The sequence below is a fragment of the Mixophyes fleayi genome, chromosome 12, assembly GCF_038048845.1.
Source record: "Mixophyes fleayi isolate aMixFle1 chromosome 12, aMixFle1.hap1, whole genome shotgun sequence".
Lineage (NCBI taxonomy): Eukaryota > Metazoa > Chordata > Amphibia > Anura > Limnodynastidae > Mixophyes > Mixophyes fleayi.
The window spans coordinates 60325886-60353493 of record NC_134413.1 but is presented as its reverse complement, the minus strand read 5'-3'; the positions used below and the strand labels follow the sequence as shown (position 1 = coordinate 60353493).

At 42.3% G+C, this 27608-nt stretch overlaps 1 protein-coding gene across 1 annotated transcript in view; it reads right to left on the bottom strand.

The window, feature by feature from the left end:
* Positions 1 to 2501: 2501 nt before the first annotated feature.
* Positions 2502 to 27608, bottom strand: part of LOC142108276 (matrix metalloproteinase-18-like) — an 83962-nt gene continuing 58855 nt past the window's right edge. Inside the window, exons 7-10 of the mRNA XM_075191915.1 lie at positions 15747 to 16124; positions 14822 to 14988; positions 4575 to 4746; positions 2502 to 2815 (exon numbers count right to left, since the gene is read on the bottom strand). Coding sequence (XP_075048016.1) covers positions 2565 to 2815; positions 4575 to 4746; positions 14822 to 14988; positions 15747 to 16124 — 968 coding nt within the window. The 3' untranslated portion in view covers positions 2502 to 2564. The remainder of the gene's footprint in view (positions 2816 to 4574; positions 4747 to 14821; positions 14989 to 15746; positions 16125 to 27608) is intronic.

Sequence of the window (27608 nt, the reverse complement as noted above, 5' to 3'; positions counted from 1 at the left end):
GTTGAATGCTGGCATTAGCCTGAAGGAGTATAAGTGCCTAGGTTGTGTATGATCCTGCATTGAGTTAATCTTTTAGTCTGTAGGCAGGCACTGGCTATTCAGAAGAGGTTACAGGGGATGGTATGAGGAGGTTATATAAACTTAAGCCAAGCTGGTGTTTCTTCATCTTGTCGCCAAAAATTGTGCTCCCACCCAGATCCCTGTTATGCTTTGTGGTTCTTGATTTGTATGTTTAGCATGCTTTTTCTTTTCAGAAAGGTCTTCCCACTTAACAAACTGTGGCCATAGATGATGCATTCGTGTGGTAGTGGAGAACTCGCTCTCAAAAGCTTGGTAACACTTTCCCTCTGGGTAAGGGAGGGGGGGGGGGTTATGGGGCACTGGTTATGAGGGAAGGCCCTAGCTACTGATACAAATGCAGGTGAGTGGGGCTTCACATCCAAAAAGCGTCAGGGGCGATTGGTCGCCCTATTTCGGGTTACTGTTTGCTGGCAGCTGATTGGCCAATGCTTTTCTTCTTCACCATTGAAATTTATTTAAATAGAGTTGTGATCTTTCTCCACTAAACAAACCTCCTGTGATGTTACTTCTTAGTTAAGAAGATTGGTTGTTAGAGTACATCGGCGGGTCCGCAGCAGCTGTCACTGACGTCGATATTCAGTGTCAGCTGCGGGAGAGAGGAGGCTGCTGGGTCCCGGCGCCCGGCGGATTGGTAAGTTTCTGTGTTCTCTTTTTTTTTTTATGGCTGGCGCGGGGCAGAGTGAAAAGGATCATTACAGCGGGGCAGTGTGACAGCGGGGCAGTGTGACAGTGGAGGGGGACAGTGGGACAGTGTGACAGCGGGGCAGTGTGACAGCAAGGCAGTGTGACAGCGGGGCAGTGTGACAGCAGAGTGGGACAGTGTGACAGCAGAGGGGAACAGTGGGCAGCAGAGGGGGACAGTGTGGCAGGAGAGGGGGACAGTGTGGCAGGAGAGGGGGACAGTGTGGCAGCAGAGGGGGACAGTGGGCAGTAGAGGGGGGCAGCGTGGCAGAGGGGGCAGCGTGCCATGGGGCAGCGTGACAGAGGGCAGCAGAGGGGGGCAGCGTGACAGGGCAGCAGAGGGGGGACAGCGTGACAGAGGGCAGAGGAGGGGACAGCGTGACAGAGGGCAGAGGAGGGGACAGCGTGACAGAGGGCAGATGAGGGAGACAGTGGGGCAGAGGAGGGGGACAGTGTGACAGAGGGCAAAGGGGGCAGCGTGACAGAGGGCAGAGGAGGGGGGACAGCGTGACAGAGGGCAGAGGAGGGGGAGAGCGTGACAGAGGGCAGAGGAGGGGGGACAGCGTGACAGAGGGCAGAGGAGGGGACAGCGTGAGAGAGGAGGGGAACAGTAGGGCAGAGGAGGGGACAGCGTGACAGAGGGCAGAGGAGGGGACAGCGTGACAGAGGGGGCAGCGTGCCTGGGTGCAGAGGGGGCAGAGTGCCTGGATGCAGAGGGGGCAGAGTGCCTGGATGCAGAGGGGGCAGAGTGCCTGGATGCAGAGGGGCATTTTTGCATACAACTAAATAAGTAGTTTTGTTGTGACCTAAATACTTATTACAATTTTTTGTCCCAACTACTTCTAAAACAGGACTGCTCATAAATTATTTTGGAGGGGTGCCTTGAAAAAATTTGGAGACTCTAAGGGTGCCGCGAACTGCAAAAGTTTGGGAACCACTGGAGTACATAATGTAAAGGGAACATTGGATCAACTGCTAGGCAGCTTATTAATGTTTAATGTTATTAATGTTTGTATTAAATTATGTTTTATGTGTAACATTTATTTTTCTCATTTAATAATAACACATTCACTATATGATTATTTTGTGCACAAATAGGGTAATGTAATTTTAGCAATTCTAATAACACTGTCAAGTCACATCTCTATAGTATTGCGGGGCTTAAGCTACTCTTTTTCTTACCGCTCAACATTTGGGTGGATGTCACGATGAGGCCATTCTTTCCTCCCAACTCCTCGCCTCCAAACACCTCGATTGTAGTGTGCACCATTGTATATGGCACTTGTTTGACGCTGCTCTGCCATGTACAGAATAATTACCAACATTCCCACCCATGGGGCAAAGCTGTCCCAATCAGGATTGTGGGACAAAGCCCTCAAATCTGGATTGTCCTTCCTAAATCGGGATGGTTGGGAGGTATGCTTTCTGACCTGGACACATCTTGGGCTGTGCCCAATTCAGCTTATGCACTTAAATACGCTTTTTTTTACATTGTCTTTTCCCTATGTATTTTCTGAGCGCATATGAGTTCACCTCCAAATGAGGCCCATTGCATTTAGTTGTAAATTTGCTCTAAGCCATAAAAATTAATCAGCAATTGGATTGTAAGTCAGACAGTGAAGACAAATATCAGATTGGTTGCAATATAACTCAATAAGTAATAAGTCTTTTGTACACTGAAAACATTTTAGTGGATAATCTTTAAACATTTGGAGAATCACAGGAAATGTTATAGCAGTTAGCACTTGCATGAACATTAATAAAACATGAACATTCATGGTTCCTGTTTGTGCTATGTTTAACTACACTCTGGTAGACTCGCATGCAAGCAGTTGATCCAAATTTTTAGCCTGGTGAATGTTGCCATACACCCGATTCTGTGAGTAAGTAAGCAGAAGAATCTTCTGAAACTTCTTCTTGCCAATGAGGTACATCTCATTCTTCAAGCTGAGTGCGGCAGTAATTGGCAACTTCACCCCAACCCAATCATCTTGCAGTGACTGTGGGCTTGAGCTATTTCCGATGACTGGGTCATACAAGAAGAACTTTTTTCCTTAAAAAAAGTAAACGTATAAATAAAGAAACAAAAGTTATTTACAGAAATAGAGTTTTCCAGTTTACTGTTTTTCTATGGTTTGGAGTGCTATGAATTAAAGACTATATAAGTTAAAATGTTTCCTTACACTTTCCCTATTATTCCCTCCTAATGAAGTTGTTTAGCACTCATCTTCACAGTGGGTCTAAACTATTATTATTATTATTTGGGCACAAATGTAGAATGGTGACCCCTGGATGCGAAGCACGTGAAGAGGGCAAAGTGGAGAAAAGGATGGCACTCACCTGAGCAGCGATCCAACACAGGTAAGTGCTTTTTTCCACCAGTGCCCCCCAGCGTTGGTGACAGCGAATCAGATGCGATTCACTGTCAGCCAATCAGTGGTTGGTCAGTCAACCAGTGGCCAGGATGGTGAGCCCCACCCCTTGCAGACTATGACCATGACAGGAAGCCAGAAAAAGACGGCTGCAAGAGAAGAAGAGAGGCCTGAAGAAAAGGCGCAGGAACATGAAGAGAACACAAGAGAGATGCCAGAAAAAGAGGAAGAAGAGCCCTCTGCAATCAATAGAAGGAAGCTGCTGTGGATGTAAGAAAACTGAGTTCCTTCAATCAAGAGAACCACCGAATAGTAGAAGAAGAGCTGCCGGGTAGAGAAATTGGAGAAGATGAAAATGGAGGAAAGAAGATCTATTTCAGGCCGGAGCAGGTAATTATAGTTCCCATGCTCTACTCCCTGAGTCACTGCCACCTATGTAGGGCACAAGACCCATGGCACAATTCGGGCACTAAGACCATGCTGCAGTAGTGGGCACAAAGCCTGTGGCACCAAATAGGTTTATTGTAGAGCCCTTATTTCCCTCATTGGGTACAGTTTAGTCAGGACTAGAATCCTGTTGGCATGTTTTGTTTGTAGATGCTTGGGGAGCACATTATACAGGAATAGCTTGTGAGACATAGTTAATTCAGGCACTAGGCATGTGGAAACAAACGTGGCACTAGGTCTGGCATCAGTAGGAGGTAGCCTTGTGATTGTGATGGCCTTTTATATACCATTAAAAACAAATTCATTGTGCCCTTGCATTCAATCGTCTAGTTCCCATTAAAGGTAGGATTTTGAGGTGATTCCCCATTACAGGATCCAAGAGTCAGGCCCCATTAGAGGTAGGCTTTTGTATCTGATATTGTAACTTGTTGTCTATTATTCTGTGGATTAGTGTATGGAACTGTGGAGATTGTGGAAAGGGTAGTACACTACACCTAGTGCTAGGAGTTGATGTTGCGCGGCATACTGGCCATGTAGAACCTTGTTAGGACCAGGGCTCTGCTGTTATTGTTATTTTTAGTTAGCACTAAAGTGGGTGGTATATACAGGACTTGCGTCCTTACAGGACTTACGTCTTGGTGCCAGATACCACACAACATCTTCAGAGGTCATGTGGAGTCCATGACTCAATGGGTCAAGGCTGTTTTTGTTGCATGAGGGGGACCTACACAAAATTAGGCAGGTGGTTTTAATGTTATGGCTGATCGGTGTGTGTGCGAGGTTGTTGCAACCAAATTGAACTGACATGTACATGTGAATTGCCCACAAAACTAGTGTTCTCAAACACTTCAGTTCCGAAAGATGACAAGGAATTCTCCAATATGCTAACCTACAATGTCATCATTCAGGGGCCACCCTTAGTAGTGAATTCTACAACTGTGATCCCTGCTAGTTTGCTATTTTCTTATTAAAGCTTGATAGAAATCTTTTTACCTTTTATAAAGAAAATTCTCTCCTCTCGAATAACTTTGCCTCCTTTTGCTACAATGGCAGGCTGAGTGAATGCAGCATCCACACTGTGTGGAATACCTGGGAATCCATCTTTTATCAGCTTTGGATATCCAGGTTCTATTTTGTCATTGTCATACTTCCAATATTGAGTTCCCTGTGTAAAAAGCAATACAACATAAGCTACATTTTTAAAGGAAAGCAAAAGCTAAAATTTTAAATTTTCATATATAAAGTAAAATGGTAAATATTATCCCCTGGGTGTAAAATAACACAGCATAACATACTGGTTTTCAAACTTCCAGTGACATTTCTTTGTGTAAATCTACCAATCTTTACAAAGCCTGCTATCTTGGAGACATTGCCATTCAGCTTTCAGATTCATTAAGCACCTAACAGTAAATATAATGATGAGGGTGAAATTAAGAGCACCCCAAATATTTTTCTGAATAGATTTAATTAAATATATAGGTGTTATTTTACTTTTTTGCACTGTTCAAGATTTCTTCTTCACGTGCTTAAAAATCAAATAGAAGATAACAATTATTGAAGCTATCATAATTTTCTATAGCAATTCTTCCAAATTAAATACATATTGTAGAATCCAGTGAATACAGTTTAAATATTAAATGGTTAATTATTTAACTGATGGATTGTAAGGTCATATGGTCATTATGTGTAGACTGTCATGCTCTGTACTGTCTGCCCATAGGTCAAGGTTTTGAACCCACTATGCGACAACTTACAACATGAGCTCAAAGGGTGAATTTAATTTTCTTATCTATACATTAGTAAACAGAACATTTCACAAGTGATCATGTCACAAATACATTGATACAACACCAATGTGCATATAAAAGTAATGCTTGAGGTGGCTTTAACTTGTAAATAGATCAGACTTAATACAAATTTCTGGTATAGTTTCTTGTCACAAGGGACATCAGCATTAAGATGGCCTACATCATATCCGTAAGCTTGCAGGAGGTCCGGACTAGTATGTTAGTCTTCACATTTACCCAGATCTCAGTGCTATGTTGTCCTTCATATTAGTCAAGATAGCAGTAGTCTCGTCTCCTTCTAAGGTAAGAATGCGTGATATGTCCTCTAAATCAGTTATGCCAATTATGATCTCCATCTCAAACAGTCTACATGGTGCAATGACCTAGATTCCTAGCACATTGGTCCAATATGGGGCCCTCCCTGGGGTAGTAGTTACCCCTACTCGAGGGAAGCAACACCCGTTTATCAGAGTCAAACAGGACAATGTACTCCTCCCTCTTATATAGAACCAAGACTGGTAACAATATGCTCTAATATGCAAAAGTCATCAGGACATTTCAGAAATCGTCAATGCATTTTATATACACGTGGTGGTCACTAACAGATTAAATGCTTGCAAGGCACATTGGTACATTAGCTAAACAAATTTTTCAAACTAAACACTGTAGGCAAAATTGAAAACACATTTTTAAAAAAACACACTTAAAAATGATCACTAGTATTTTCAATACCCTGCTGTACATAATCCACCAAATCAAGTTTTATATTATGTAGATCTAACGACTGAGTTGTGCCGCAGTTATTGATTGTGACTATTTACTGGGAGTAACTGCAGCTTAGGAAGCACAGGAAATAATGGGATAAAGAAGCCCAGAGGCTTCACAATTATGTTTTTCAAAATGGATGCAACTACATAGGTAAAAGGGTTAGTAGCTAAGGTTTTGGCATTTTCTTTTATTCAGAAATTACTTGTTAATGCATATAATGAATAGGAGTCTCTCAATTTCCTGTTCTGACAAATGTGACAATTATGCTGGTGTTTCTTTATGCGAATGGTTAATTATTTCCTATGGGGCATATTTGTCATAGAGCTTCACCCTATACATCAATTGGTCATTCTTGTATCTATCCTCAGCTTTACTCCTCACATCCAGTCCCCTTTGCAGTATTGTCAGCTCCTTATCCACAACATTACCAAACTATGCCCCTGGCATACACTGGTCCAATCATTAATTTTTTTGCAAAACTACTCTAACATCCACCTCACTGGCCTTCCCCCCCCTCTACAGTCCATCCTGAATACAGCGACTAGACTAATCTTCATCTCGCATCACTCCTCATCTGCTGCCCCACTCTGTAAATCCCTTCACTAGCTCCCCATTCCCTTAAGAATTAATTTCTATCTTCTCATCGTCACCTACAAAGCCCACACTAATGCTTCCCCTCCATATATATCTGACCTCGTCACTCCAGCTCAACCACTCCACTCTACATCTGACCTTAAATTCTCCATTATATAACCCCCTCCCATTCCCATCTTTAAGGCTTCACCCACGCTGCACCCCACATCTGGAACTCAATGCCTTGCCCTGCCAGACCATCCCCCAACCTACAATTTTTTAAATTCTCCCTCAAAATTTACCTCTTTATGCTTGCATACCCTATCCCCTCCTAGACCCTCATGACCACTTCATCTACCCATTTCTCTTCATCACATTGGCTTGTGTCCTTTTGCTCCTACTGTCTCTCATTACCCATTCCCTCTAGAATGTAAGCTCTTACGTTTATTCTCCTCTCTATCCTATATTTCATGTTCATCTACTTTGCATATCCCTAATGTCATGTGCTAAGCTGAGATTTTTGCTGTTTGTTTTTTGACAAGCATAGAATTCTTACCTGTATTGCTAACTCTTGACTCTCTGATTCTTAGGTATGCACACTAGGGGGGTAGGGGGGTATTGGGTGTACCCAGGCACACCCTAATGCAGTTGTGACTTGTGCAGTTTTTTGTAATTTAAAATTTGGCTCCCAGATAGTCGCAGAAGGGACCTGAGTCAGCTGCTCCCATCTTGACAGCAGACTGACCCTGAGCAGCTGACTTCCAAGTCAACGTTACAGGAGAAGGGGGAGGACAGAGCGTAGTGTGCTTTCTCTCCTTCCTCTGCACAGGCTCCAGTGGTACAAGTGAGTTGGGAGGTGTGAGAGGTCTATAAAGGGCATGAGGAGAGTTCTGTAAGGGGCATATAGAGAGGTCTGATGGGCATGTAAGGGGCATCTGGGGAGATAAGATAGCATGTAAAAGGTCTGATGGTCATGTGGAGAGGTCTGACGAGTATGTAAGGAGCAGCTGATGGGCATGTGGGGAGATCTGATGGGTATGAAGGGGCTTGTGTGGAGAACTGATGATATGTGGGGAGATCTGATGGCATGTGACGAGGCTTATGGGCATGTAAGGGACATGTGGGGAGAGAAACTCTGTTTGAGAAAGTCTGCAGAGGCAGACTAAATGCGTTGCAGAGACTTCCTTATTGTCAAGTGCTTGCTTTCTTTGTTTCACTGATCGCGAGGATGATCACAGCTTTTGTATACAAAGTTATCTTCTAAATTTTGCTTATAAGAGGAACCACCTTCATTAGAATTGATTTTCAGTCCGGAACAGATTAGCTGGTGTGCACCACCCAAGGATGCAGCCTAATTCAAGAGCCGCTGCTGCGGTAAACAGGTGAGTGGTATCTTCCTTCTTTCCCTAAGGCAGGTAAGCAATATATGCCTGTAATAAGCCTGTAATACATCATTGGCTAATTATCTCTATGAACTGTTGTTGCGGACCTTAGGCAAGTGTTATTTTCTATAGCTCTTACACAGAGGAATGTTGTCTAAATAAATTGATACACTGAGCCTCATATTGCCGGATACAGATTGAATGAAATCTGTGGAGCCATTTGGATCTTTTATTTTCTAAGGAGCATTCATTGGACGTTCTATACATCCATGTATACATATGTTTTCATTGAATCCGGTCACATGGAATGAGTTATATTTATAACTACTAACGATAATTTTCTTTATGTCATGATATCAAGTCAAGACTCCAGAGCTTGTTGATTGTATTTTCTAAGGAGCATTTATTGGACATTGCATATACATCCTGAAAAATTTGTATATGGTTATACCAGGAGATTTGTATTTTTATATATTTATACATATGTTGGATTATTATGATTTAGTGATGTATTGTCATTAAACATTAACTATATGTCCAATTAGAAGTCATTTTGCGCATTCTTATTTTTTTCCTTTCATATTTTAATTTGCTAGTCAAAATGAAAGCCCAAATATGGGCTTTCAGTTCACCTAGGCATGCAAGCTGGGTCACGCATGTACAGATTCCCAGAGACTGGCCTGGTGAATTGGTAAGTTATCCCTTACAGCTCGGTGCCAGTATGTCACTCACCGGACCGTGAGTGCCTCTTCCCGGACATTTAGGAACCGTGGCCGTCCACCATCCTGAGGGTCTGCGCATGCGCAGCCCTTTTCTATACTTCAGTGTATACCCCTTTAACTTAATTGGCAGATCAGGCAACCTCCCTATATTAAGCACCTGTGGTCACTACCACGTTGCCTGATCTTGGAGTCTCATTCCTCATGAGTCTCTGAAGGTGTTCCTGTATTACTCGTGTATTCAGCGCTGCTGATTCCTGTGGTTTCCAAACCACTTCTACTATTGTGGTTCCATACCACTTCTACCATCAACTGTGTCATCATGACTGTTTGCTGATTCCTATCCGCTGCCTCCGTGCACTACAGTCTTCTACACCACTTCAACGTTATTTTACATCTATGTGACTGTTTACTCATTGCTACCCGCTGCCTCCGTGCACTCCAGCTTTTACCTCACTCACCTGCTTCTCATCAAGTCTGTTTGCTGATTTCTATCCGCTGCCTCTGTGCACTACAGTCTCCTGCTTGCAACTCGCCTGTGTTCTACATCGTGACTGCCAGCTGATTACTATCCGCTGCCTCCGTGCACTACACTCTCATCTCATCTTTGCTGTGTCTTCCTCGAGACTGCCGCTTTTCATTACCATCTGCTACACTTCGTGATCTACAACTCCTGCCCTGCGCTGCACTCCTGTTTCCCATCGCTGTTGGTTCCTGTGGTTGCTACTGGTTACCTCCGTGTGCCGCTGAGTCCTGCCGCTGTGGTCAGCGCTATCGTCCATCTCCTGCTGATCCACTCTCCACGCCTTCACGTGTTCCACTGGCCTCTACCCTCCTGTCAGCATTGGATTTGTATCTCTTCTACTACCCTCTGCTGGATCATCTCCATTCTCCTGGGTTTCCTATGAGTCCAGTTCCACGTGTTGCTGACTCCTGTGGATTCGTGTCCCTGTCGGTCTACTCACCTGTGCGCTGCACCTGCTAGACCGCTGCTTCTCCTATCCAGGGACTTCCTATCCAGTCGGCCTCCAGCCGCTCAGGTACCGCTGCAATCCCATCTGACTGCTACTGCTGAACCACGGTATGCATACTTCTCATTGACTGTGCTGTGTATTGCATATCTTGCTGGACTGTGTTTGGTTCTCTCTGGAGTCTGCTATCCGCTGAGTCTATTGCCATCATTGACTGTGTTATCATTGTGCTGGACTACTTCAAGAGACTTTCTAGATTGCAGACCTGATCAGTCATTTACATATATATATACCTATATTGTGCATATTACTGTGGATCGTGTATAAGGTGCCTGTGTATATCCTGTGTTGCAGTCTTCCCCCGTGCACCTCCTCACATATATATGCAGTGGTACAACTTGCTGATGTCAGACCACTGATCCCTGTTTCCGGTATCACCTGTTCCATTATCCTCTCACATAGCAGTGGTACAACTTGCTACCGCAGACCACTGACTACCTGGATACCTCCACTTGGATTCCATTCCTTCACTCAGACAGCGGTACAACTTGCTACCCGCAGACCGCTGACTCTCATCACCTCCTTGTTTCTGTTGGACATTCCTCCTCACTATAGCAGTGGTACAACTTGCTATCGCAGACCACTGACTACCTTCACGTGTCCTTGTCCATACAGTTCCTTGTGTATCATTACCTCAGTATTACCAGTGTTGCTAGTCATAGACTTTCCTGAGCATCTCATCGGTCATCATTTCATGTTCCGTGATCACCCAGCTACCAGAGTACCCTATTACCATCTACATTGCTCTGGTAAGCCTACCATCTGGTGATCCCTGGGTAAAGACTCCTAGTGCCCGTGACAGTAAGATCAGGCCATGACAGACCCAGATGTGGAACCTACCGCCAAAGAGATGCTGCAACATCTGGTTAGCCGTGTGGAGCAACAGGATGCCCGCCAACAGCTGCTACTTCAGTGTTATCAGTCATTAACCTCCCAAGGAACATCTGGACAGACTGTGACAGCTACTACTGTTGATGCTCCTGTGCCTTCCTCCGTTTCCCCAGTGCCATCCCAGGTGTTTACGGCTTCCACGCTTCACCTGCCTACTCCGTCAAAATACGATGGAGACCCCAAAACTTGTAGGGGTTTTCTTACTCAATGCTCAGTTCATTTTGAGCTCCAACCTCAAAATTTTTCTACCCATCGTTCCAGAGTGGCCTATCTTATTTCATTGTTTTCTGGACAAGCTCTCGCATGGGCTTCCCCTCTGTGGGAAAGAAACGATCCATTGTTACAGGATAGTGCCGAATTCATTTCTACATTCCGAAGTGTGTTCGATGAACCGGGTCGTGTGACCTCCGCTGCTTCCAGCATCCTCCGTCTGCGACAAGGATCTCATACTGTAGGCCAGTACGTCATTCAATTTAGGATCTTAGCCTCTGAACTTCAGTGGAACACTGAAGCCCTAGTTGCCGCCTTCTGGCAGGGGCTTTCCGATAAAATTAAAGATGCACTGACTACCCAAGAGCTTCCTTCGTCACTTGAAGATTTGATCTCTCTTTGCCATCGTGTAGACCTGAGGTTTCGTGAAAGAGAACCTGAGAAAACAACTTCGCTTAAAACACCTCTTCTCTCAAATCCTCAATTTCACACAGCTTCATCTCCGGTGATACCCATGGAGATAGGTCGCTCCAAATTAACTTTAGAGGAGAGGGACCGAAGAATAAAGAATAGACTTTGTATCTATTGTGCCGATTCTACGCATATGCTCAATTCTTGTCCCAGGAAATGCCGGGCTCTAACCAATACTGGGGAGATAAGGTTAGGGTCCCTGGAGTCCTCTCCATCGTCTATGAAATTAAAAGCCTGCGCTTTTGATGTTACGATTTCCTTTGCTACCAAATCCTTTGAGTCACAGGCATTGATTGATTCTGGAGCAGCAGGAAATTTCATTTCTAAATCCCTAGTGAATCAATGGTCCCTACCAGTGATTACTTTGAAAACACCGATTACTGTGACTGCTATGGATGGATCACGTCTCATCAATGGTCTCATCACCCAGAGTACGTCTCCAGTAACGCTTCAGATTGGTGGGCTACACCATGAAGAGATTTCGTTTTTAATTCTTCCTGTTACGACAAGTCCGATTGTCTTAGGCCTTCCATGGCTTCAATGTCATTCTCCCCAGATTGACTGGCGCACTTCTCAAGTTACATCTTGGGGAGCTGAATGTCATCATCGTTGTCTCTCTCAAATGGTTTCATTCAAAAGACAGCATTCGTCTATTCCACCAGGTCCTCCTCCACAGGATCCTTCATCTACGGATCTGTGTGATAAGGTTCAGTCTGAACGCCTTCCTCCTCATCGGGCGTTCGTGACGTCATCGGACGTTGAAGATGGATCTCAGGAGTCATCTTCAAAAAGTCAAGTGTTGGTGGTTCACGGTCACCATCCGTCTTTTCCGGAATTTCCTGCCCTCCCGCCCACCCAAGTCCCTGCAGTGGAAACTGCTTGTCAGACCTTTAAAAATATCTGGTCTCAGGTCAAAACCTGTTTAAAGAAGACATCTATCAAATATAAATCTTTCGCAGATAAGAAGAGGCGGGCTATTCCACCACTAAAAATTGGAGATCGTGTCTGGTTATCCACAAAAAATATTCGTTTGAAGGTTCCATCCATGAAATTCGCCCCTCGTTTTATTGGTCCATATAGGATCATTCAAGTTATCAATCCAGTATGTGTGAAACTCCTTCTTCCTAAGAGTCTTCGGATTTCTAATGCCTTCCATGTATCTTTGCTCAAACCTCTTATTATCAACCGTTTTTCAACTCCTCCCTCAGCTCCGCAGCCAGTTCAAGTCCATCAGGAGGAGGATTTTGAGATTACCGAGGTACTAGATGCAAAAATTTCGCGAGGAGTCCTCCACTTCCTCGTTCATTGGAAGGGCTTTGGTCCTGAGGAGCGCTCTTGGATCAAAGCTGAAGATCTTAATGCTCCTGCCCTTTTGAAGAAGTTTTACTCCAAAAATCCGGACAAGCCCGGTTCCAGGCGTTCTGTGCCCACCTTTAAAAGGGGGGGTACTGTCACTCACCGGACCGTGAGTGCCTCTTCCCGGACATTTAGGAACCGTGGCCGTCCACCATCCTGAGGGTCTGCGCATGCGCAGCCCTTTTCTATACTTCAGTGTATACCCCTTTAACTTAATTGGCAGATCAGGCAACCTCCCTATATTAAGCACCTGTGGTCACTACCACGTTGCCTGATCTTGGAGTCTCATTCCTCATGAGTCTCTGAAGGTGTTCCTGTATTACTCGTGTATTCAGCGCTGCTGATTCCTGTGGTTTCCAAACCACTTCTACTATTGTGGTTCCATACCACTTCTACCATCAACTGTGTCATCATGACTGTTTGCTGATTCCTATCCGCTGCCTCCGTGCACTACAGTCTTCTACACCACTTCAACGTTATTTTACATCTATGTGACTGTTTACTCATTGCTACCCGCTGCCTCCGTGCACTCCAGCTTTTACCTCACTCACCTGCTTCTCATCAAGTCTGTTTGCTGATTTCTATCCGCTGCCTCTGTGCACTACAGTCTCCTGCTTGCAACTCGCCTGTGTTCTACATCGTGACTGCCAGCTGATTACTATCCGCTGCCTCCGTGCACTACACTCTCATCTCATCTTTGCTGTGTCTTCCTCGAGACTGCCGCTTTTCATTACCATCTGCTACACTTCGTGATCTACAACTCCTGCCCTGCGCTGCACTCCTGTTTCCCATCGCTGTTGGTTCCTGTGGTTGCTACTGGTTACCTCCGTGTGCCGCTGAGTCCTGCCGCTGTGGTCAGCGCTATCGTCCATCTCCTGCTGATCCACTCTCCACGCCTTCACGTGTTCCACTGGCCTCTACCCTCCTGTCAGCATTGGATTTGTATCTCTTCTACTACCCTCTGCTGGATCATCTCCATTCTCCTGGGTTTCCTATGAGTCCAGTTCCACGTGTTGCTGACTCCTGTGGATTCGTGTCCCTGTCGGTCTACTCACCTGTGCGCTGCACCTGCTAGACCGCTGCTTCTCCTATCCAGGGACTTCCTATCCAGTCGGCCTCCAGCCGCTCAGGTACCGCTGCAATCCCATCTGACTGCTACTGCTGAACCACGGTATGCATACTTCTCATTGACTGTGCTGTGTATTGCATATCTTGCTGGACTGTGTTTGGTTCTCTCTGGAGTCTGCTATCCGCTGAGTCTATTGCCATCATTGACTGTGTTATCATTGTGCTGGACTACTTCAAGAGACTTTCTAGATTGCAGACCTGATCAGTCATTTACATATATATATACCTATATTGTGCATATTACTGTGGATCGTGTATAAGGTGCCTGTGTATATCCTGTGTTGCAGTCTTCCCCCGTGCACCTCCTCACATATATATGCAGTGGTACAACTTGCTGATGTCAGACCACTGATCCCTGTTTCCGGTATCACCTGTTCCATTATCCTCTCACATAGCAGTGGTACAACTTGCTACCGCAGACCACTGACTACCTGGATACCTCCACTTGGATTCCATTCCTTCACTCAGACAGCGGTACAACTTGCTACCCGCAGACCGCTGACTCTCATCACCTCCTTGTTTCTGTTGGACATTCCTCCTCACTATAGCAGTGGTACAACTTGCTATCGCAGACCACTGACTACCTTCACGTGTCCTTGTCCATACAGTTCCTTGTGTATCATTACCTCAGTATTACCAGTGTTGCTAGTCATAGACTTTCCTGAGCATCTCATCGGTCATCATTTCATGTTCCGTGATCACCCAGCTACCAGAGTACCCTATTACCATCTACATTGCTCTGGTAAGCCTACCATCTGGTGATCCCTGGGTAAAGACTCCTAGTGCCCGTGACACAGTATCACTCAGCTGCCTCATCGAGACTTTATTAGTAAATTGTGTCAACAGATTTTCATTCCCTGCAATAAAGAATCATGGTCATGGCCACTTGTTAGTAAATAGGCCCCTGTGACTTAAATGAAATACCTTAAAAAAGAAGATTTTCCCATCTTGGTCTGCGGATGGATTTTGCATTCTCACTGCTGCATCAATGGATGCTGGAAGGTCTTTCCACTTTGCAGAAATCAGATGTGGATATTTCTTTTTTGGTGTCATTGGCAGTTTTCCATGACTAAGGTCCCAGAAATATTCACCTACAAAATAAACATGCTGTTGTTATGGTTATACAGACACAAGTTCTCAATGATATTTACTTCCTTTTTAGTTTGTCCTATAGCTATATCTGTTAATATGACTCAAGTTTATTATTATTTCTTTATATTTATTTGTTCAACACCTGAGATGCTTCTGTTGCAATGAAAAGGACATATGTTTATCACCAAAGTCAGTGGTCAAAGTGGGGTTTTAGATAGGGGTATGCCATACCGCCACTTCATTCACTAACATTCCCATTACAATTTTCATACCGCCACTTCCAAATTCTATACCACCATTTCTAAATTTCCCCATTGACCACTAACCAAAATTATATGTTGGAGCCAGCCAATTTTTGTGTGTAGAATATTCACCCTGCAGGATTACAATGGTAAATCAAGAGGATTGTTAAATTAAAAAAATATTAATTGTTGACCAAGGGAAAGAAAGAATCTTAAATAGAATACATTTTCCTGTAAAAGGCAGATTAGTATTGAGGTGCTACTTTCTGTACAGACTAATGGACAGTAAACAGCTTAGGAGCACCTAGAACATACTTGAACTGCGAGCTGAATAAGAGTACTTTTTGCTTTCTGGATCAACAAAACAGATTTTGAGAAGGTTCCCGAAGTATATAAACCTTTTTTAGGTTTCCCACATGCATGTGTACAAAAATGTTATGTTGTAGATTGTCCTCATAAATGTAAGGTTGTTAGTCTTAAGATAAATCCATCTAGTCCATGTGAACCGCATTTACCTTTGAATAAGTAAATCGAACCATCCTTGGTAGATACGAAAGTGTCAACTGGTTCTTCACCACACAACTTGACTACAGACTGCTTTTTAGGGTCCTTCTTGTCTTCTGTTCCTTTAGTAGTAGAAGTGTCCTTCTTACCAGCACCAGGTGTAACAGGATTGGAACTACCTTCGGATGGAAGGGTAGCTGAGCTTGTGCTACTTTTTGCTGAAGGTTTTCCATACAGAACTTGAATGGCTTCAATATCGTCTTGGTGAAGCTGGAATAATGGCTTATAGCCTTTGTAAGTTGGGGCCATGAGAGCTCCAGGAATGGTGGAGTGATCTAGACCCAAGGAATGTCCAAGCTCATGTGCAGCAGCCTGCAGAAGGTTCACTCCTGAAACATTAGCAGTTTTCAAATTTAAAAAAAAATGTTCAACATTATCAAAGACCAAAACTTACATTATTTTAAAATGTACAAACCAACATCTTAAGAAGGGGTTTTGCAGTTTTTTGTATATAATTAAAAGGCTGTTTATAAACAAAGTAATAGCTGGTGACTAACAACTTTCCGCAGACACTGTAACATGTTTTAAAACAATTATATTCATTATCTCTAATAAAATAAATTGCATGCTTCTATTCATTATTTGCAAACTGAATGGTATCTTTTTTTTGCACCATATCAGAAAATACCAGTTAGCAGCTGCCTGCTTCTCCCCGAATTTGACTATACAATGGTTACAGACAGTCCATAGGCATTGCAAGTTATTCACATTTTTTTGCTCCTGGTGCAGTGCAAAACTGCAAAAAAATACAACAGTGGAGTCGATGAAACCTGACTGCTCAGTACTCCTGTGTTTACAGTGTGCAAGCAAACAGAGCAATTAAAAATTAATAATACAGAAACATTGTTATTCTTTAACATGATTATACGTTACTATGCTATGGTAGCCTCTAGGTGGTGACTGTGAAAAGAAATTGCTCAAACTTAATGCTTGTTGAATATATTATCTGAATATAGTTGCATCCTAAGTTTAAAATGTTAACTTAACATTTCATGTGACCTTGCTGAGCACTCTAAGATCCATGAATTTACTGTGAGACCTCTGTACCATCTCTGAGCATTTGAAGGGGGTCTTTTTAATTGCGTCATTCATTTGGAGACTTGTGTTTGCCTCTTCATATTAGTTCACATTTTCAGACCTTTTGAACACTGCAATTTTAATGGTGACAAGTTTACTGAATTTGATTATACCATGTGTTTGTTCCTACATTTTCAATATACAATCGATATTAATGCAGATTTACCAATCATAGTGACCAGAACCTCAACAAGGGATTGGCTATGCCGAGGGGGACCTTCTTCCATATTAATTACTTTGAGCTAGGCCCACCCTGCGATCTACAACACCACAAATTACAGCCTGGTTCAGAAAAGATCTGGCTGCACAGTTCAGTCTGGTATTCACGTTTTTCTGCTCTAGGGTGAACTATACGGCCATATGATGGCCGGCTGGTCCAGCCCAAGATAGCTAATATGGAACTAGCACTCAGGAAAGGAGCCTTTTGACCTTAAATAGCTCCCACATTCCAGCTTCAATTACTCTTTATTTATATCAGTGCCTATTGCTCTTTGGTATTGTGTCACATAATAGACTTGAATCTGCACTCTCAGATAACCGTGGCATTTATTATTCACCACTTCAAAATGGATGCAGAGATGGTTGTGAGTGGGAGGATGTCTTAGTGGACTGCACATTACATACCGCTCTGCAACATCACAGAGGTTGGAGTGGTAAGATGAACCATGATTCCTTGAGAAATTCTGCTGCATGGAGGAACCACTGGGGCTCTAGTGAGGGACAAATTATAGATGGTTTGTTTAGATTAAAAAAATGTAACATTGTGTATGTGTGAGTCATACTGCACTAACACTACAACAATCAATTACTTTATAACTTATTTATCACATTGAATTACTAATGCATGCTGTTGGCATATTTAAGTACTATCCTAGTTATTATATTGAGAGCAAGTTGATCTCTTATTCAGAACTTTTCTTCCCAAATGATCTACTGTTTACACAGTGTTGTTATTTTGCCTTAACTTGCTACCCTATTCCCTTAGTACACATCTTCCCATTTTACCCAACATATTTGCAACAGTGTGCAATGTGAAATGTCATTTCTTGTTCCATCCTCCATGGTAGACATTACAATTGGTTAGCCCCATCTAGCTCGGCAGGGACAGGAAATTAGAAATGCCCAGCCTCGGACTGGCCCGCCGGACAGCCGGTCAATCCACCGGTAGGCCCAGCGGGGTTGAAGCTCCGCCCCCTCCGTTGTTAGGGCGGAGCTTGATGTTGAACTTTGTTTAGATGGCGGCGGCGGTCACATCTCCTGTAACCACACTACCGCGCAGATGCAGAGAGCCCAGGCGCGGTAGTGTGTTTTTCAGCAGTTTGAGCAGGGGAGGAGGACGTCCTGATATCAACATACTGATCCAAGGTCAGTTTGGTCATCATAGGTTCATGCAACACTGGACGCAATAGACCACGCCCCCTCTGACGCTGCAGAGTTTCCCCGGGTTATCTGAAGCCCAGCCAGTTTGATCGTGGCTTGGATACAGAAGCTGGATACTGCCGTTTGATCGAGGAAACATATGGACTGAAAGATACCTTTTTAACATACAAAATGTGAGTGTTTTTAACCCCATGTTTTAACTTAATAAATAGAGAACGTAAAACACCATGAGATCTTTCTCTGTTCTCTCCCTGGTCTCCCATATGTGCACTCTGGTGAGGAGAAGAAACAGGTTTAGAGGGGAGTAAAAGTACATCGTGGTGGTGCTTTTTGAAGCAAGAGGACACATTATTCAAATACTGTATGGAATAGAAAAGGTCACATTGATGTAAGTTTACCATCTGGGACATCGGTATAGGTGGAACTAGAAGACCAACATCCTTTAATGACTTTGGGACCGTTTTCCCCTTGACTTATTCATTGACCCAATCCTTGTGTTTCTTTACCCTTCCCCCATTTGCGCCCGTCCTTTGATATTTATATTCTCTTTCATACAACACTGGCAGCATACCAGCATATATGGAATAAATGTGACAGGCTTTGGATGGGCTGTATTCTGTTCATTTTTTTGTTTTTTAAAATTTCCCTTCTCAACAAGCATTCATTGGTGAAGTACGCAACCGTAGTAGCACTGATGCTGTGTGTATGGTCTTTGACGAGTGGCATATTCTGTAAGAGTCCTTAAAAAATAATTATAACAAAGAGTCATTTTAATAATCAGACTGTGTATACAAGATCTGGCAAATGAAGGGTGCTTTTCATGTAGTCTAGTATTCCAATTGCATCCAGTTGAAAATATAATCATTCAGGGTTGTATAATATGTTGGTCTATATTGTATGTTAGTGTAGAAAGGCACATGCATAGGAGAACATAATTATATTTATATATTTTTCCTTTTGCCTATTGTGCATTCTTTTTGATGGTTGTCCTGTTTAGAATTTAGGGGTGATATAGTGAAAGTATTATAGGCATATATCAACCGTATTTAAAATGAAATTAGATGGATTTCACTGAGATTAGTTGAGAATTACAATCACTTGTTTTTTTATGAATTGACTTTTATTCCAGGACATGTCACAGCAACAACAGGTTGGTAACCATTGTACTAAAAAATTAATTGTGCAGTTTATGTCTTCTAATTGATGATGTTATTATTTGGTTTGTGTAGCCCTTGTAATGGCTTTTAATAAGCTCAATACATGATGGGCAATAACAACATATGAGGCGAGGGTTGGAGGTAACCAAATGATGCACTTATCATAAGTAACTGTCTTGGTGCATTAGGAGACGACAGGAGCTGGTACTGGAGTTTCTTCCAAACCACAAGTGTTTTATTAATGGGTCCCATGTAGTTCCCTACCAGTAGAATGGGCAGGGTCTAATGCAAAAGGTGCACATTTAAAATAGTGCTATAAGTTGTCCTCCATAGCCTGACCACACCCCCTTTACTGGCCACACCCACTCCTAAAGTTGGCCACACCCCAATATAGTGGGCCCCTATCACTGAATTCCCCCGGTGGGCCCTTCATGCCCCAGTCCGACACTGGAAATGCCCCCACGTAATATATAGTGCAGCTAGTTATAGAAGACAAGTAGCAGTTGGATATTTTTTTACTGTGCATGGAGTTAGCGGCTTGAATTCTCCCGGCGATGCACTACTGATGGTGCAAGCCAAGGAGGAGGTCTGGTTACCCAAGGACTGCTACTTGCTAACTTTAGTAGCAAATGCAGTGCAAGGAATAAGTATTTGGAAATAAAAAATTTGAAAATGGTATGCATGCTGACACAGATGCTGTGCGCATGCGTGTGCACTGCATCCAGCGTTAAAGAATGCCAATATAGAGGATCAAGTAGCAGGACGTTGAAACCACTATTGCACCCCTCTCTATTCTATTAATGCACCTCTGGTACCATAAATGGAACACAGGAGCATTGCCAGCAAGATGGAGCCAGATTCAAACAACAAACAGCCAAAGAACACCCTAGGTTAGCCCCTAGGTTAAGGGTGCTTATTTTTTCTGGATTGTAGTTATTTAGCTCTTTAGTATTACTTTCCCAATACCAGTGCTCTTGTAGAGTCTGTGGAGGTGAAGAAAGAAAGTAAAACCCAGCAGCACAGGGTCTGTGGAGACTGTGACAACACACTATCTTCTGTTTAAGTGTCCCAGCCATGGGGAATCAATCCCAAGCCCCCTGAGAAGAAGTTGATAGCCTGGATGACTAAATCATTTGCGACTAAAGATAATTTATAGGTTATGCAGAGGGAGAAGAGCAAATAAACTACAGAAAAAGACAGAAATATTTAATGTGGATATTCTACTCAGACACATATATAAATCTATGGGGGTAAATGAAGCATCAACCCACAATGCAGTTCAGAAGTCCCTCTGAGAAATGTAGTAAAAGAAATACAGTTTTTCCCATGCACCATTTAGTAAAGGATTTAATTCATAAAAAATGTGATTAAGTTGCAAAGTCTCAGTTTAAGACTAGCATGCATATATCCCTACAGTGATGTAAAGGCACAGAAATGGAGTTCATTTACAAAAGTGGATACAGAAATAGTCAGTTAAGCAGTCCAAAACACTATTAAAACCACTATTCAATTAGAATATGGTGGTCCTCTAAGATATCATATAGATAGGAAGATGAAAAGTTGTTTTAAAACAACATGTTTCCACTGGTACTACATTGAAATAAGGGATAGCTATGGCTTCAGTGACCAGAGGACTCAGGCTATGGGATGAGCCTCAATATTTGCTGAAAAACATCACTTTAAAGATGTAAGAAGCTTTACAGCCTGGCAGACAATACACCAGACAAGGTAATACCACTGCATCCAAACAACTCTTTTAAACATTCAGGCTTAAAGAGGGATGATCAGGTCACATGACCTTGCTCAACCTCCACTAGCAATTGTGTACGGTAGGATCCCAAATAGTGAGTAACTTGTATCCATCGCTCAAGTCATGACCTGAATTAGTGTATATCCCTATCTTGATGGTAATGTGGTGTTTTAAATTGTTCAATATTGTCACATCAATGCTAATAATGTATTAATATTCTACTGAGTTTATGGATAATGGTGTTATTGTATGTTACCAATATGCTATCAATACAATGGTATAGTCTATGCTGCAATTCTAGGCTTAAATTTGTTGTCCCTACTTCTGGTATCACTGGTACAATATTTTAAAAACAATGCAGTGGTAGCATATATTTAACTTTATGGTGGTACATTCCTAGAGACTAATGACTTTTCTGTCAGAACACAACTGGATTATATACGAAGCAAAAAGTCATCTCATGTCATCAAATCATATATAATTCCTGGGAGTCCAAATAGACACTGTGTTAAACAAATCTTTACTATAGGAGAGATGCATCAAGATCCAGTCATTAGATTGCCAATTACAAGTAAAATATCAAATTACAATGTGACGTGGCCTTCATCTTCTAGGAATGCTTTCCTCCACAATATGAATTCTCCCTTGGGATAGGTGGCATATGTAAAATCTCCAGTTCAGCTTACTTAGTTGGATTGTTGACTCTATGGATAATGCCATTGGATTAGCAAGGACCACCAGGGAGTCTTAACTGATGTCAGAATCGAACATAAAGGTAACTGGGTGTGTCTTTGTCAGAACCAGACTGAATAATATTTATGACAGACTCCAGTACCACAGTATGGGGCTCATCTCCTGTCAAAAGTAACACAGGGCGCATGGTCACAGAAAGAAGGGAAATTACACTCAAGTGTTCTGGAAATGCGAGCAGTCTAGACAGCATTTCATCCTCTCTAACAGGGAAAAAGGAAGAAAGAAGTTCAATTTCATATAGGATGAATACAATTTCATCCAGGTAAGTGGGTACCAGGAAATTTTCTAGTTGTTAACAAGAAAGTTTGGCCACTTTCATGTAGAAATAATGGGGATAAATCAGGACACATCTCTCATCACAAGGGCAGATGAGCAGAAGGGATAGATGTTCTGGCAATCCCATTGACCTTTCAACTAGGTTATATTCTCTAATTTCCTTTCATTGCTCGCACTCCAAAAAAAAAAAAAGCAATTCTTAAATTCTGGGCACAACGGCCATCTTTTGCAATAGCTTGGGAGATGCATCTGAAGCAACCTCTTCAGCCAGACCTCCTACACCAAGGCCGAATTCTTCTTCCACAATTAAGAGAGGCTGCAGCTTGATTGACCACTGCTCACACATCTACAGGCAAGAATAATAATTATTTTGCAGTGTGTTATCAAGTTTGGAAGAAATGCATCATGTGGTGTGAGGCTAAACTGAATCCAGCTTCAGCTACTATTGTACATGTTCTTGATTTTCTACAGGATGACTCTAGCAAAGGTCTCACCCTCTTAACTCTAACGGCACAGGTGGCACTCAGTGGGTGTGATTCATTTAGGAAAGTAAGGCAAAAAAATAGTAAGTTTTCTCATGGACAAAACCATGTTACAATGCAAGGGGTGCAAATTAGTTTATTATTTTGCACATTAATATTGGCTGTTTTTTAATGTACCACACACATACTTGATAACTTTATTTGTACACTGAAATTTTAACTTGATCTAGAACATACCTTACCCCAACTATAAATTTGCCATCACATTTTAAATTTGCCTCCCCCTCCAATGCAACATGGTTTTGCCAAGGTGCTAAGTTACTCATTTTGGGCCTGATTCATTAAGGATCTTAACTTGAGAAACTTATTACGTCAGTCTCCTGGACAAAACCATGGTACAATGCAAGGGGTGCAAATTAGTATTCTGTTTTGCACATAAGTTAAATACTGAGTGTTTTTTCATAGATAACATAATATTAAGGATTAATCCAGCTTTCTTTCCTAAAGTGGTGTCCACTTTCCATATTAATCAATAAATTATATTGCCATCTTTTTGTTTGCAACCTGCTGATTATAAACAGAGAAATGTGCATACAATAGATTTAATAGGAGAAATTGCTGTATACTTATTTAGAACAGAGGGCTTTAGGAGCACAGAACAACTCTTTGTGATCCTGACAGGACCTAGGAAAGGATATGCCCAATCCAAACAGACCATCTCAAGATGAATCAGAGAAGTTATTTTATTGTATACAAGAGAAATAGATGTATGGTTCCTGAAATCTAGAAGGCTCACTCATCAAGAGCAGTGGCAACCTCTTGGGCATGTAGGACTCAGGTCTTAACAGTGGATTTCTGCAAAGCAACCGCATGGTCATCTATTCATACCATCACCTGATATTATATTCTGGATGCGATATCATCTGTTGATGCACAGTTTGGGAGACATAATCTCTACATGGCTAATTAATAAATGATTCCCTTGTCAGTCTTATTGCCATTGTAATTGCTGCCATGGAGGATGGAAGAGTAAAGAGGCAAAGTATACTACCAATGACTCATTTTCCTCAAGATACTCCATGGCAGCTCAGATTTTCAACCCATGTTTCTTTTATATGTTCATGCTTATATATTTCAAGAATAGCTTGGGAAGTTGACCAAAGACACAGGGGAAGAGAAGCACCCACACTATATAGTGCAGGTGTTTCTAATTATCGGTCTCTACCTAAAGCTAGAAGGGACTAACCCAGTGATTGAAGTGGGAATATGGTGGTATGGCATACCGCCACTTCTCCTACAGTTTATATTTTAAAACTATCAAACTCCATTTACTTACATTTTCATATCACAATTTTAAATTTCTACTTTAACCACTGGACTAACCCATTGTAATTGCTGCCATGAAGTATCTTAATCATACTTGCCAATCTTTGAAAAGTGAATTCCGGGAGATCCCAGGCAGTGGGCGGGAGTGGGCGGGGCATGGTCAATCGCATCATCACCCCTGCGACGTAAACGTCATTTTGGCGCTGGGGGTGGGGCCAAAATTACGCGATTCACCGCGAATCACATAATTTTGGCAAGTAAATGCCAGTATGCGGGGTACTTGCCTGCTCTCCCAGGAGTTCGGGAGACGTACCCGGATTTCGGGAGTCTCCAAGACATTCCAGGAGAGTTGGCAAGTATGATCTTAATGAAAATTGATTTTAAAAATGAAGCACAAGGTAATCAAGTGGTTTGCTTAATTTAACTATAGAGGAGCTGTGATCCTTCAGAAACACTCAGAGGATTTAATTAACTACATTTACTGTTACTATTCTTACTTAAAATGTTAATTGTGTTTATTGGCTAAGAGACTTAAAACTGTGAATGAAATATGAGAAGCAGAGCCCAGATTAGAATGAACTGTATGCAAATGGAGCACAAGATAGAAAAGAGCTTTTTTTAATTTAACTATTGATGACCTGTGATGTTTTAAAAACACTTGAATGACTAATTACAACTCCTATTTCTATTGTTACTGAAAACATTAAGGGCCCGATTCATAAAGGCACGCATAATGAGCACCACGTGCATTTGCTTCAAAATGCACGTAAAGCGGCTCTGCCAGGGGCGGATTGACCATAGACCTTACAGGGAAGTTTCCCGGTAGGCCGATGGCCTAACGAGGCCACCTGGAGGCCACCTCAGATTTTCCCCGGGGGCGCGTTTGGATGCGGCGGGGGGAGGCACGTACAGGAAAGCAATCTAAAATATTGGTGTTCAGTGGGCAGCAACAGGCAGCCAATTGCTAGGCTCCCACGGTGCTGTTCGGCAGACAGGAAGTCTGACTTCACTTCCTGTCTGCCTGATGTGAGAAGAGACGCTGCTCAGAGCAACTGAAGGTAAGTGAGGGGGGCTTAGTATACTATACTATACTAAGGGGGGGGTCCTATACTATACTAAGGGGGACTACCTATACTATGCTATACTAAGGGGGGCTGCCTATACTATACTAAGGGGTGGCTGCCTATACTATACTAAGGGGGGCTGCCTATACTATACTAAGGGGAGCTACCTATACTATACTAAGGTGGGTTACCTATACTATGGGGGGCTACCTATACTATACTATTGGGGGGCTACCTATACTATACTATACTATACTAAGAGGGGGCTGCCTATAGTATACTATACATTTGTCCTGCATGGCTTTAGATATGACCCACTGTGTGTAAAGTCATCACATCTAGGTTTTCCTAAATGTTACTACAACCAAATTCCTGTAGTTCTAAATCCCGCTTACTTTTGTGTTGGCCCCACCTACAGTTATTTTGGTCCCGCCGACATGAGGCCACTTCAATAATTTTTTCCAGGGCCATTTTAAGTTCCCAATCCGCCCCTGGGCTCTGCGCACTCCTGAATTCAACAAGGACCGTATATGAAGATACGTGCGTGTAATAGAGCAGAGCAGACCTACACAAGACATTGCAAGATACGTCCAATGTCTATGTGGAATATACATTTGCAAAAGAATGCACAATCAAAAATACATAGAATTAATGTCACCAGTTAATAATATGGGCATTAATGATAAAACAGTAACAAAAAAAATGCCCCATGAAATACATTTATTTGAATGTTTTTAATGTGTAACGACCATAAAATACATTTTTACAGTTGCTCCTGTTTGCAAACACATGTTAGAGCATGCATACGAGACTGCCATCCATAGTAGTCAGGAATTAGACTAGCCCTGTAGCTGGAGCAAGAGATTTGGCAGAAAAACAAGTAACTTTGCGATGCTCAGAGATAGATTTGGACGTAAGTGTGTGCACTTGAGTTTGGCATGCCATTACTATAAATTGACTATGGCAAAACGCCCCTTCCCCGCCTTGTTCACTCCCCGGAATTGTAGGCTGCAATAAGTGTCCCTTGCGCTTGCAGACGGAGTGGACATAGCGGAGTTTACTAGCATATGGTCCAGGTCTGGGCATGCGCAGAGTGATTTTGTGCACGATATGCTCAAAATCGGCAGATACGTGCATTGATGAATCAGGCCCTAACTGTCAACATTTGTCATAAAATTGTGCATGTAAGTTGAGAAGCAGAACTTATGTAGGAATGATTTCACACCAAGGGAGTACAAGTTAATTTAGAGCTTTGTTTAATTTAACTATAGAAGAGCTGTGATGCTTTAGAAACTCTTAAATAAGTTAATTAATTACAGCTCCTATTCTTATTCATACTGAAAACACTAATTGTGAGTATTTACTAGAAGATTACAACCTGTGAAAAAGAATGTGAAAATCAGATCTCAGATAGGAACCATCTGAAACAAATGGAGCACAAGTTAGTTAAGAGTTTTATTTTATCTATCTGTAGACAAATACATTTAACCTATACATATTTGATCATTCAACATTTTTGCAACATCTATGCATTTGGTATAGACATGATCTCTAGTGTCATATCCTGAACCTGCATTTTCCAAAATCTCGATGGCATTCTTATATAATGATATTTTCATTATTTTCATATAGCCTTTTACGCAGTTTTTCAGTGGCACAGAAGGGAGATATATATATATATATATATATATATATATATATATATATATGTGTGTGTGTAAAAGGCGATGTATTCTATACCTATGAACCATGTTTCTTCCCTTTGTACCAGTTTAATGATGTTTTAGGTTTTATAAGCAAGTTTCAGCAATTATAACTTTTAAATGTTATTTGATTGTCCAATTAAAGCGGATATGTAGTGTTATATGTTTGGCAGTACTCATTACACACCATCGTTCCTAAAGAAGTGAGGAGACCCTCGTAAAAGGCGTTAAAGTTATAAATAAAGAAGAAACTGCTGCTTTGGATCATCATCATCATCAATTTATATAGCGCCACTGATTCCGCAGCGCTGTACAGAGAACTCATTCACATCAGTCCCTGCCCCATTGGAGCTTACTGTCTGAATTCCATAACACACACACACAGACAGACAGACAGAGACAAAGAGAGAGAGAGACTAGGGTCAATTTTGATAGCAGCCAATTAACCTACTAGTATGTTTTAAGAGTGTATTACACTGACCAGGGCTGCATGGGTAGCAGGCAGAGCGGTGGTACTGGAGAGCTGGGTCCAACCTTAGAATCAGCCGGAGAACGGATTAGAGTTTGCATTTTATTCAGATTTGGACACAGGCTATTTTTAGAATCAGGATGTAACCTGCTTACCAAAACACAGATTTACATGCATTGCAAAGCTAACAATATTTATACTTATCTGTGATATCTTACAAATTCAGTGTTGTCTTGCATCTTGTCTTTAGACACAGGAAACCTAGTAGCAAGGTCTTAATTAACCCTTCCTGCCTTCAAAAGGCCTCACATATCAGAACATCCAATCAACATGAATCCTTTCTTTAGACAGTAGCAGGATACGCATTCCCAAAGAC